The sequence below is a fragment of the Phyllobates terribilis genome, unplaced genomic scaffold (genome assembly GCF_046119375.1).
Source record: "Phyllobates terribilis strain yellow unplaced genomic scaffold, ASM4611937v1 Scaffold_3__8_contigs__length_932513732, whole genome shotgun sequence".
NCBI lineage: Eukaryota > Metazoa > Chordata > Amphibia > Anura > Dendrobatidae > Phyllobates > Phyllobates terribilis.
Window position 1 is genome coordinate 199,932,140 of NW_027362763.1, and position 13,683 is coordinate 199,945,822.

General features: G+C 52.1%; 1 protein-coding gene across 2 annotated transcripts in view; it reads left to right on the top strand.

Moving 5' to 3' along the window:
• The window catches only part of LOC141259040 (glypican-5-like), a 323,430-nt gene that overhangs the window by 162,159 nt on the left and 147,588 nt on the right, over nt 1–13,683 (top strand). For both annotated transcript variants that reach the window (XM_073674458.1, XM_073674460.1), the window contains one exon: nt 12,123–12,243. In XM_073674458.1, the coding sequence (XP_073530559.1) occupies nt 12,123–12,243 (121 nt within the window). The remainder of the gene's footprint in view (nt 1–12,122; nt 12,244–13,683) is intronic.

Below are 13,683 nucleotides of genomic sequence, written 5' to 3' on the forward strand. Positions count from 1 at the left end.
TAGGGGAGTACTCTGGGTAAAGCTAGGAGCCCATTGGGTGCTGGTCACCTGGGCTCACACATAGAGGGAGTATATATGGTGGGCACCATCTTAGGACAGGGTCAGTCAGTCAGTCTGAGGAGAAGCTGAAGGAGAGTTCAGCCAGGAGGGCTGACTAGGAGCTGTGGCTCCGGCTGGGCCCAGCTCCAGGGCCAGGCTTGTAGTGGAGAGGAAGAAGGAAGGCCCAGAGACGCAGAAAAGAGGGAACCCTAAGATCCCAGAATTAAGCCAAAAGGGTGAAGGGTTGGCAGAAGAGGGCACCGGATCCCAAGCTGGCGGAGGCAAAAGTAACCCTTAACCAGGAGCTGGAGGTCGTGGTCAAGTTTTGCCACGACCCTCACCACATCCACCAGGAAGGTACACCAAGAGTAGGGTCAGGAAAGCCAGAGAAGGTTTTACCGTAGAAGGCCCAAGGGAACCGGACAAAGGTGGATCACTGGTGGGGACGGCCAGGAGAAAGAGAGTGAGAGGGAAGCTCAGGACCACGCTCCGGAACTGCCTGGGGGTTAGCCGAGTCCCGCACCTGGTGAATGCAGTACGGCTCGGGTGGTCACTCCCGGCTGAAGTGACTAAAGCAACATCAGTGAGTAAAAACCCTGAAACTGCATCTCACGTTTCTGACTCTCCTTTCTGCACTATCACTACCTCCATCATCCGCACCAGCTGCCCTGAGGCCATACCCCTCCCGTTGGGGGTTATACCACCATTGCTGCACACATACTACCGGCCTCAGCGGACTGTTCTGCAGCGGTGGCCTTGTGACCGCAAATCAACGGGTGGCGTAGTCGACACTGAAACAACATCTACCAAGACTGCCACACACTTAGTTTGACCACCCTGGGCACGGACCGGGTCACCGCCACAAGGACTACTACCCCTATCTAGATCCGGCTCCGGGTATCCCTTGAACATGGCCCAGGGGGCGCGTCAACTTTGGCGTAGTCGGCAGGATCACGTGCCCGCCACCACCGGGTACTGCGTGCCTGAAGAAAAGTTTATATGTACCGTAAGAAGAAGTCTCCCGCCAATTCCGGAGGGTCCCCGCCATCGGACGCCATCACGGGTCGTTTCCCGCCGGTTGCCCGCCATCTGCAGCTTTTTCCCGCCATCCACGGAGTTTCCCGCCACTGGGAGACGATTCCCGCCATCTGAGAAGATTTCCCGCCCTGGCAGAGCGGACGCCATTATGGGCGTGCCAGAGGGTGGTAAGAGACGACCTCCCATCGTGGGCCTGGTCCCAGAAGAGCGCCAAAAGCAAGGACCGCCCCCACCAGCAGAGACTGCAATGATGGGGATGTCCATCGGCGTGGGGGGACTGCCCCTGGAACTGACAATCACCAAGTTGCCCCAGGACCGCCCTCAGTGTGGGCGGATACAGAACAAAAGAGTGAGGATGGGTGCAGCCTGGAAGAGTCTGGAGAGGTCGCACCCGGAGATGGAGGGAGAGTCAGGCAGCACCGACCCTGTGGTCAGGAGCCTGTTGCAAGTCACCACCCCACAAGACCTGGTGGAGATCCTAGCACAGCTCCCCCGAGACCGGGAGCGTGCACAGACCGCGCTGGAGGGCCTCGCACGGAGGATGGCCCAGGTGCAGCGAGAAACGCTGACTGAGTGGAGTAGGGAGATGGCCCAGCAGGCTGGAACCCGCCTGCGGAGCACGCCACCCGAGACGAGGAGTCTGACCGCCTCTGAGGATGGTGCAGGAGGAATGAAGGCCGAAGACGACGCCGTGGAAGGAGCTGAAGAGACGGAGGCAGGTAAAGGGGACGTCACTACCCCAAGCCTAGAAACCGTGAGCCTGCCCCAGCTCCCCGTCGCAGAGCCCGAAATTCCCCCTACCGTGCCCGTCGCTGCACCGCCACCGCTACAGACTAGGCCTCAAGTAGGCGCCGCGGCCACGCCCCCTGTGACGTCACGCGCCTCAACCCCGAGCGCGGCCAAGCAGGAGACGCCACCGGCCTGGTTGCAAGGTCGATTGCCCCCGGGCGCCGCCGTCTCCACAGTGCCCTTTACCTTTAGAGCACCACCGGCCTGGTCGCAAGGCCTGGTGAATCCGGGCGCCGCTACTACCACCGCGCCCTCAACCCACAAAGTCCTACCCTTGGGTGAAGACCTGTTCGCCCAGCACACTTGCCCGGATGGGCAGCCCTTTGAGTGGCCACCGGAGTACCTCCAACCCCGACTCCGGAAGGAAAGGCCTCTGTGTGAGCCTCTGATTCCGGCTCCGGCGCTCGCCAAGATCACTCCGCTCCCGTTGGAGGAGGCCCAATTCGAATGGGACCCCACTGGAGAAAACCTCATCGGCTTCACCCACGAGACCCGGGCGGCCGCAGCCCAGCGAGCAGAGTGCTGCCGGCAACAGCTGGAGGTCTTCGACCGGAACGGCGAGAGAGGCGGGTCCGCGAGGAGCGGCTGCAAGTCCAGAGTGCGGAGCAGAAGAGCCGGACCAGACGAAACCCCCGTGCAGCCCACGGTCCCCGTGCCACCGGGACCGTAATCAAGTTTCAACTGCAGCACGGGTGGGGTTTTATCCGGGACCACAGAACCCCCGGCGACGTCTTTGTCACCCGCAGGGACGTCGAGAGCCATCTGCCGGAGGGACACAGAGGTCGTGACCTTTACCTGGGTGACGAGGTCACCTTCACCCGGCATCAGTGTGCCAAAGGTCCATATGCTCTTCATGTGCACCGATTGACCGAGGAAGAGCTACAGTGCAAGGAGGATCAAGAGGACCCGGACGGGTTTGAAGGTTACCCGCAGGAAGGAGCAGGAGGACGCCGTTACTAAAGTACGGTACAGTGAAACTGTAAATAGTTACCCGTAAGGGTACAAGAACTGTTACCTGTAAAGTATAGTCCCCGTTGGGACCAGCAAACTGTTACCCGTGTGTCCCTATCCCTTAACAGGCTGAGGACTGTGAGCAGCCATCCCTTATCCCCACTGGCCGAGGACTGAGAGCGGTCATACCCTTGTATATAGTTGCGCTTCCTAAAGCGCCCCCTACTGGTTTTATAAGGAACTGTTTTTGTACTGTTGCACTTTTACCTGGTCACAAGTGCACAGTGACCAGAAGAACAAGAACATTTTATAAGAAGAGTATTATATCAAAAAGGTCTTATAATATAAGAAGTTACCCGTAATGTTATTTTGCTGATAATGTTTATAATGTTTTATATATTCGTGTATGTTTTGAAAAATTTTGTATGTTTGCATGTTTTGCTCTTTTACAGCCCGAGGACGTGCTGTGATTTACCAGGGGGGAATGTAGCACCCTGAGGACTCGGCTGCTACAGGGGTATTGCACCTCACTCCAGAGGTGTGGTATTCCACTCCCGGGTAAGGATGGAGTGTGGGACTGAGCTCAGTAGGCTGCATGCACTACATACATCCCATTTCCGGGGGACAGAACTACGGTACTCCCACCAAGTAAATGTGCAGGTACGACAGCGTCTGTCCCTGGCTGGAGTGGGAGGGGGGGTGGAACATCCCAGTAGTGTAGGGGCAGATAGGGGAGTACTCTGGGTAAAGCTAGGAGCCCATTGGGTGCTGGTCACCTGGGCTCACACATAGAGGGAGTATATATGGTGGGCACCATCTTAGGACAGGGTCAGTCAGTCAGTCTGAGGAGAAGCTGAAGGAGAGTTCAGCCAGGAGGGCTGACTAGGAGCTGTGGCTCCGGCTGGGCCCAGCTCCAGGGCCAGGCTTGTAGTGGAGAGGAAGAAGGAAGGCCCAGAGACGCAGAAAAGAGGGAACCCTAAGATCCCAGAATTAAGCCAAAAGGGTGAAGGGTTGGCAGAAGAGGGCACCGGATCCCAAGCTGGCGGAGGCAAAAGTAACCCTTAACCAGGAACTGGAGGTCGTGGTCAAGTTTTGCCACGACCCTCACCACATCCACCAGGAAGGTACACCAAGAGTAGGGTCAGGAAAGCCAGAGAAGGTTTTACCGTAGAAGGCCCAAGGGAACCGGACAAAGGTGGATCACTGGTGGGGACGGCCAGGAGAAAGAGAGTGAGAGGGAAGCTCAGGACCACGCTCCGGAACTGCCTGGGGGTTAGCCGAGTCCCGCACCTGGTGAATGCAGTACGGCTCGGGTGGTCACTCCCGGCCGAAGTGACTAAAGCAACATCAGTGAGTAAAAACTCTGAAACTGCATCTCACGTTTCTGACTCTCCTTTCTGCACTATCACTACCTCCATCATCCGCACCAGCTGCCCTGAGGCCATACCCCTCCCGTTGGGGGTTATACCACCATTGCTGCACACATACTACCGGCCTCAGCGGACTGTTCTGCAGCGGTGGCCTTGTGACCGCAAATCAACGGGTGGCGTAGTCGACACTGAAACAACATCTACCAAGACTGCCACACACTTAGTTTGACCACCCTGGGCACGGACCGGGTCACCGCCACAAGGACTACTACCCCTATCTAGATCCGGCTCCGGGTATCCCTTGAACATGGCCCAGGGGGCGCGTCAACTTTGGCGTAGTCGGCAGGATCACGTGCCCGCCACCACCGGGTACTGCGTGCCTGAAGAAAAGTTTATATGTACCGTAAGAAGAAGTCTCCCGCCAATTCCGGAGGGTCCCCGCCATCGGACGCCATCACGGGTCGTTTCCCGCCGGTTGCCCGCCATCTGCAGCTTTTTCCCGCCATCCACGGAGTTTCCCGCCACTGGGAGACGATTCCCGCCATCTGAGAAGATTTCCCGCCCTGGCAGAGCGGACGCCATTATGGGCGTGCCAGAGGGTGGTAAGAGACGACCTCCCATCGTGGGCCTGGTCCCAGAAGAGCGCCAAAAGCAAGGACCGCCCCCACCAGCAGAGACTGCAATGATGGGGATGTCCATTGGCGTGGGGGGACTGCCCCTGGAACTGACAATCACCAAGTTGCCCCAGGACCGCCCTCAGTGTGGGCGGATACAGAACAAAAGAGTGAGGATGGGTGCAGCCTGGAAGAGTCTGGAGAGGTCGCACCCGGAGATGGAGGGAGAGTCAGGCAGCACCGACCCTGTGGTCAGGAGCCTGTTGCAAGTCACCACCCCACAAGACCTGGTGGAGATCCTAGCACAGCTCCCCCGAGACCGGGAGCGTGCACAGACCGCGCTGGAGGGCCTCGCACGGAGGATGGCCCAGGTGCAGCGAGAAACGCTGACTGAGTGGAGTAGGGAGATGGCCCAGCAGGCTGGAACCCGCCAGCGAAGCACGCCACCCGAGACGAGGAGTCTGACCGCCTCTGAGGATGGTGCAGGAGGAATGAAGGCCGAAGACGACGCCGTGGAAGGAGCTGAAGAGACGGAGGCAGGTAAAGGGGACGTCACTACCCCAAGCCTAGAAACCGTGAGCCTGCCCCAGCTCCCCGTCGCAGAGCCCGAAATTCCCCCTACCGTGCCCGTCGCTGCACCGCCACCGCTACAGACTAGGCCTCAAGTAGGCGCCGCGGCCACGCCCCCTGTGACGTCACGCGCCTCAACCCCGAGCGCGGCCAAGCAGGAGACGCCACCGGCCTGGTTGCAAGGTCGATTGCCCCCGGGCGCCGCCGTCTCCACAGTGCCCTTTACCTTTAGAGCACCACCGGCCTGGTCGCAAGGCCTGGTGAATCCGGGCGCCGCTACTACCACCGCGCCCTCAACCCACAAAGTCCTACCCTTGGGTGAAGACCTGTTCGCCCAGCACACTTGCCCGGATGGGCAGCCCTTTGAGTGGCCACCGGAGTACCTCCAACCCCGACTCCGGAAGGAAAGGCCTCTGTGTGAGCCTCTGATTCCGGCTCCGGCGCTCGCCAAGATCACTCCGCTCCCGTTGGAGGAGGCCCAATTCGAATGGGACCCCACTGGAGAAAACCTCATCGGCTTCACCCACGAGACCCGGGCGGCCGCAGCCCAGCGAGCAGAGTGCTGCCGGCAACAGCTGGAGGTCTTCGACCGGAACGGCGAGAGAGGCGGGTCCGCGAGGAGCGGCTGCAAGTCCAGAGTGCGGAGCAGAAGAGCCGGACGAGACGAAACCCCCGTGCAGCCCACGGTCCCCGTGCCACCGGGACCGTAATCAAGTTTCAACTGCAGCACGGGTGGGGTTTTATCCGGGACCACAGAACCCCCGGCGACGTCTTTGTCACCCGCAGGGACGTCGAGAGCCATCTGCCGGAGGGACACAGAGGTCGTGACCTTTACCTGGGTGACGAGGTCACCTTCACCCGGCATCAGTGTGCCAAAGGTCCATATGCTCTTCATGTGCACCGATTGACCGAGGAAGAGCTACAGTGCAAGGAGGATCAAGAGGACCCGGACGGGTTTGAAGGTTACCCGCAGGAAGGAGCAGGAGGACGCCGTTACTAAAGTACGGTACAGTGAAACTGTAAATAGTTACCCGTAAGGGTACAAGAACTGTTACCTGTAAAGTATAGTCCCCGTTGGGACCAGCAAACTGTTACCCGTGTGTCCCTATCCCTTAACAGGCTGAGGACTGTGAGCAGCCATCCCTTATCCCCACTGGCCGAGGACTGAGAGCGGTCATACCCTTGTATATAGTTGCGCTTCCTAAAGCGCCCCCTACTGGTTTTATAAGGAACTGTTTTTGTACTGTTGCACTTTTACCTGGTCACAAGTGCACAGTGACCAGAAGAACAAGAACATTTTATAAGAAGAGTATTATATCAAAAAGGTCTTATAATATAAGAAGTTACCCGTAATGTTATTTTGCTGATAATGTTTATAATGTTTTATATATTCGTGTATGTTTTGAAAAATTTTGTATGTTTGCATGTTTTGCTCTTTTACAGCCCGAGGACGTGCTGTGATTTACCAGGGGGGAATGTAGCACCCTGAGGACTCGGCTGCTACAGGGGTATTGCACCTCACTCCAGAGGTGTGGTATTCCACTCCCGGGTAAGGATGGAGTGTGGGACTGAGCTCAGTAGGCTGCATGCACTACATACATCCCATTTCCGGGGGACAGAACTACGGTACTCCCACCAAGTAAATGTGCAGGTACGACAGCGTCTGTCCCTGGCTGGAGTGGGAGGGGGGGTGGAACATCCCAGTAGTGTAGGGGCAGATAGGGGAGTACTCTGGGTAAAGCTAGGAGCCCATTGGGTGCTGGTCACCTGGGCTCACACATAGAGGGAGTATATATGGTGGGCACCATCTTAGGACAGGGTCAGTCAGTCAGTCTGAGGAGAAGCTGAAGGAGAGTTCAGCCAGGAGGGCTGACTAGGAGCTGTGGCTCCGGCTGGGCCCAGCTCCAGGGCCAGGCTTGTAGTGGAGAGGAAGAAGGAAGGCCCAGAGACGCAGAAAAGAGGGAACCCTAAGATCCCAGAATTAAGCCAAAAGGGTGAAGGGTTGGCAGAAGAGGGCACCGGATCCCAAGCTGGCGGAGGCAAAAGTAACCCTTAACCAGGAACTGGAGGTCGTGGTCAAGTTTTGCCACGACCCTCACCACATCCACCAGGAAGGTACACCAAGAGTAGGGTCAGGAAAGCCAGAGAAGGTTTTACCGTAGAAGGCCCAAGGGAACCGGACAAAGGTGGATCACTGGTGGGGACGGCCAGGAGAAAGAGAGTGAGAGGGAAGCTCAGGACCACGCTCCGGAACTGCCTGGGGGTTAGCCGAGTCCCGCACCTGGTGAATGCAGTACGGCTCGGGTGGTCACTCACGGCCGAAGTGACTAAAGCAACATCAGTGAGTAAAAACCCTGAAACTGCATCTCACGTTTCTGACTCTCCTTTCTGCACTATCACTACCTCCATCATCCGCACCAGCTGCCCTGAGGCCATACCCCTCCCGTTGGGGGTTATACCACCATTGCTGCACACATACTACCGGCCTCAGCGGACTGTTCTGCAGCGGCGGCCTTGTGACCGCAAATCAACGGGTGGCGTAGTCGACACTGAAACAACATCTACCAAGACTGCCACACACTTAGTTTGACCACCCTGGGCACGGACCGGGTCACCGCCACAAGGACTACTACCCCTATCTAGATCCGGCTCCGGGTATCCCTTGAACATGGCCCAGGGGGCGCGTCACTAACACCTTTAGAGGTAACTCTTGTTCTCTCCAGAGGAAACGGGACATCTGAAGTAGACTGTTCGGCCCTGGTGGTCAGTTAGGAATATTAGGATTTGTATCGATCCTATATTTGTGGAATATAGATTTCCGGCGTAGTAATAAAGCAACGAACATGATGCACTCACTCACATCACAGTAGGGCCACTCGAACTCCTCCAACTTAACAACGATCCTATAGATCATGCAAACCAGGTCATATTTGTTCTCTTTGTAAAGGAATAATCACAATAAAAAATATGACGATGCAATCTCCTGCACAGAACCTTACAGGGCCGAAGATATCCTGCAAGTTGCACATCCCACAATCCGCCCCCATATGAGCTCATCAAGGGAAGGTGTGTGGAGGTAACTTTGATCTAATAAAAAGCCGTATTTGGGTCTCGGTCAATTGTTAGTACTTGGAAGGTACAGTTCACTGTAGGTTCTTTTCCAGTTGGAACACCTCCCTCCACTAAGCTCTGAGCTATTTCTGTGACCAAGTTTAGTAAGTTTCTTTAATTATTCCTTTTTATTTTATGTAATTGTATACATTGTATTGTTTTGGTCTCATTTTATATCATCTTGTATATTTTTTTAAACATTGCCTATATTTCTGGATTAAATATAAAATTTAATAGCTCTGTTTCTCTTGCTCTGTAAACCGTACCCCTGAAGCTACCTGTAATGGGTGGTGGCAGCTAGTGGTTCTTTTTATTATTGCGGAGCTGGCAGTGACCGTACGGGGAGTATATATATAGTCCATGCGTTTGGAATCTGAGGTGTATATATACCATACACTCACTGTTTGTTCCCCAATAACAGGCCTAGTAGTGGAAGCAGACACAATCTCGTTCATCACTCGTCAGAGAATTGCGTAATTGTCCTGACAATTGTAGGCAGCTGAGTTTCATTCCCCTAACAAAGTGGTAACAGTGGTGGGTTCTTCATGACCCTCCTCCGTCTGTGTATCCTTGACAGTACGTATCATTTTTTTCATGGATACAACTTGTAGCTATTATAATCTATAGTGCTATTCACGAGTCAGTGTTTTTTCATGTGACGCGCCCCTGGGCCTGTGTCGCGCTGCGTTGCGCACGCGGGAGCTTACCCGGAGCCGGATCTGTTTAGGGTTGTAGTCTCGTGGCGGTGACCCGGTCCGTGCCCAGGGAGTCAAACTGGACGGCAGTCTGTTAGCGGTAGAAAATGGTTGATGACTACGCCACCCGTTGAATGCAGCCAGGGGGCTGCTGCTGCAGGGCAGACCGCTGAGGCCGGTGGAAGGATGGTGCAGCGTGATAGTATAACCCCCAACGGGAGGGGTATGGCCTCAGGGCAGCCGACGTGGATGATGGGGGTAGCAGGAACCACTCAGAGACGGTATGGTAGCGTTCAGGGTCTTTACTGGTAACAACGATAGACCCTCCCGGAGTACTTGCTAGCGGACGGGGCCTGGTCAGTCCTTGAGCAGATGGGATCTCCCCTGGCCAGGCGTAGTTGTAGGCCTCCCAAGCTGACTGTACTCTTCTGGCTACCTTGCTAGAAGCTGATGTAAGTAGCCCACGTCCCTGAGTGTACCGTGTGGTGCTCACCCGTATGGCCGGTGACTCGGGGCCTTCTAATGGCTTCCGCTCCACGATGGCGGTGCTGGTCCCACGCGTGTGACCGGGCCTTCGGGCTTCTGGGCCAGGGGACCTGCAATCCCCTGCCTGACGGATTCTGCTGCTGGGTAGAAGTTAGTCCCCACAGCCTCGGACTCCGGGTCCGGTAAAGAATCTTCTTAGTCAGGGCGAGCTCTTTAGCTGCCAGCCCCTGACTCCTTGTGACTCTGCTGCTTCCTATGCTGCTCTTGTCTCTACTCTTCCTGGACCCACTAACCCTGCCTCAGCCCCGGGTTTATACAGGGGAAGTTCTTCCCCTCCCAAGGCTGGGCAGGAGGTGTGGCATGCACAGGATCCCTGACCAAAGGACCTCCCACCTGCTCTCAGACGTAATATCTCTATCACTGTGACAACCAGACCCCTGGGGTGTCACACATGGACTGTATGTCCGTGCAAAACACATGTTTTTTTCCAGCAGCAGTATATAAAGCGTCACTACAAGTCTATGGGTCTGTGAAAACATTGTACAGCAAACAAATGGCATCCATGTGCCATCCGTGTGTTGTCCGTGTTTAAAATTACAAAGGGTAGGGGAAGATTTTTAATTTTTTTTTTATTATTATTACATTCTCTTTCTGTTTCATTGAAGCTACATCATTTATCAGGATTACATGGTTTGTATATACAGTACAGACCAAAAGTTTGGACACACCTTCTCATTTAAATATTTTTCTGTATTTTCATGACTATGAAAATTGTACATTCACACTGAAGGCATCAAAACTATGGATTAACACAAGTGGAATTATATACTTAACAAAAAAGTGTGAAACAACTGAAAATATGTCTTATATTCTAGGTTCTTCAAAGTAGCCACCTTTTGCTTTGATGACTGCTTTGCACACTCTTGGCATTCTCTTGATGAGCTTCAAGAGGTAGTCACCGGAAATGGTTTTCACTTCACAGGTGTGCCCTGTCAGGTTTAATAAGTGAGATTTCTTGCCTTATAAATGGGGTTGGGACAATTAGTTGTGTTGTGCAGAAATCTGGTGGATACACAGCTGATAGTCCTACTGAATAGACTGTTAGAATTTGTATTATGGCAAGAAAAAAGCAGCTAAGTAAAGAAAAACGAGTGGCCATCATTACTTTAAGAAATGAAGGTCAGTCAGTCCGAAACATTGGGAAAACTTTGAAAGTGTCCCCAAGTGCAGTTGCAAAAACCATCAAGCGCTACAAAGAAACTAGCTCACATGAGGACCGCCCCAGGAAAGGAAGACCAAGAGTCACCTCTGCTTCTGAGGATAAGTTTATCCGAGTCACCAGCCTCAGAAATCGCAGGTTAACAGCAGCTCAGATTAGAGACCAGGTCAATGCCACACAGAGTTCTAGCAGCAGACACAACTGTTAAGAGGAGACTTTGTGCAGCAGGCCTTCATGGTAAAATAGCTGCTAGGAAACCACTGCTAAGGACAGGCAACAAGCAGAAGAGACTTGTTTGGGCTAAAGAACACAAGGAATGGACATTAGACCAGTGGAAATCTGTGCTTTGGTCTGATGAGTCCAAATTTGAGATCTTTGGTTTCAACCACCCTGTCTTTGTGCGACGCAGAAAAGGTGAACGGATGGACTCTACGTGCCTGGTTCCCACCGTGAAGCATGGAGGAGGAGGTGTGATGGTGTGGGGGTGCTTTGCTAGTGACACTGTTGGGGATTTATTCAAAATTGAAGGCATACTGAACCAGCATGGCTACCACAGCATCTTGCAGCGGCATGCTATTCCATCCGGTTTACGTTTAGTTGGACCATCATTTATTTTTCAACAGGACAATGACCCCAAACACACCTCCAGGCTGTATAAGGGCTACTTGACCAAGAAGGAGAGTGATGGGGTGCTACGCTAGATGACCTGGCCTCCACAGTCACCAGACCTGAACCCAATCGAGATGGTTTGGGGTGAGCTGGACCACAGAGTGAAGGCAAAAGGACCAACAACTGCTAAGCATCTCTGGGAACTCCTTCAAGATTGTTGGAAGACCATTTCCGGTGACTACCTCTTGAAGGTCATCAAGAGAATGCCAAGAGTGTGCAAAGCAGTCCTCAAAGCAAAAGGTGGCTACTTTGAAGAACCTAGAATATAAGACATATTTTCAGTGGTTTCACACTTTTTTGTTAAGTATATAATTGCACATGTGTTAATTCATAGTTTTGATGCCTTCAGTGTGAATGTACAATTTTCATAGTCATGAAAATACAGAAAAATCTTTAAATGAGAAGGTGTGTCCAAACTTTTGGTCTGTACTGTATGTAATACAAATGGAAAATATGATTTTACGAGCCCATGAGCAAGCGAATAAATCAATTCTAGTTTGAAAGCACTTTTGTACTGGACTCCTCAGTACTTTCATATCACAGTCGTTCATCTATTTCTTTTTTTCCATAGCTACACCAACCTCGTAGTTTCCAGTGATTTTAAAGATCAAGTAAACAATCCAGAAGTTAAAGTCCGAGGGTCCAATGTCGTCATCAACCAAGTAATCAATAAGATGCGACTCTTCATACAGGTATGGGAAGCTGTTATTGGCTTTAACTTTTAGATCAGACCTGGCATGTTGTATCAGTTATTGTCAATACTAACGTTTTATTCCTCCTGTTGTTTTGGGTGCGTATTAGGGATGAACAAAAAAATTAAAACTTCCCTGGTCCGGCATCTAGTTCAGTCCTCCACTGCAGCCACATCGGCACAGTGTTCACCTCTGTGCCAGCAATCCTCTGCCCAGTAACCTGGGCACCTCTGTCACTTATTAGTCACTAGTCCCAAGGCCTCATACGACTTCATGCCATTGCAAGAGCCTAGTAAGTGACAGAGGGATCCAGGATGGGGAGCGGGTCGGTATGTATTTTTGGATTCACCAACAGACAAAGGGAAGACAAAATTTATTTTAACCAAGACAAAACTTTTGGATGATTTTTGGCCAAAACTGCCCAATTGTGTTCTTTGATCTTGTATTTTCATGACTGAAAATAAATCTGAAAAGATTCCAAGATAAGGCAAATCTATTACCATAGGAAGCCCTGAAGTTAACCTAGAGGATTTAACCTAGTTGTGTAATAGGCAAAGAGAAAAATGATCCTTCTCTGAGGATATTTCCCCACAGACAGTGATTGGTAGGTCTGCCTTGAATGCAGAATGTAACTGGGATGTACTCTCTTCTTCGTAGGAAGGAGGTTACCTGTAACACACTGCAATCATTTACCTTTAGCTAGACAGGTTTCTATAAGTGTGAACCAATCACTAGTTCTTCTAGTCACTGACCATCAACAATTATCATCATCTGTAATGTTACCATAATCCAGCCATATTGAAGAATGTCTTGTATGACATAGTTTTGGACTTCTATCCTCTTCTATCTTCTCATCATTGTCCTACCTTCCATACTTCACAACCCATCAGGTAAAGCTAACCACAAATCTATCACGTCTCCTTCTGAAAAGTTGACTAAACTCATAGAGATCCGGACTACTCCTATTTCTCAAAAACCAAGAATCCATTCTGTGAAGAAAAGGCAGTTGTTAAATGTCTGCAGTTTGCACCTCTGTGGTTCCTACCGGGTCATGATGACAGTCTCACGATAATAGACCATAGAAACATAGGAAATATATTATATTACTACAATGTTGGAGGCTAGTTTGTCCTATCGGAGGTTTGTAGAACCATTTATGTCAGACCACATAACCAGTGTTATATGTTGAAGAAAATGACAAATTATTTGTATCAGTTTCAAAATTCATTAGTATGCATTAGATGTTATCTAAACGGAAAGCATTTAAAGGGTTACACCACTACAGAGAGCTCCATTGCAGAAGCGCAGCAAGAAACCCTCCATCAGCAGATTATGGTACCCAAACTGCAGTGTTCATAGTCGTTTTACTTTCATCCTCAGAATAAGAAATATAACAAGTCTGCCCATAAATATTCATTACCAGGCTAATAGTAATGTGAG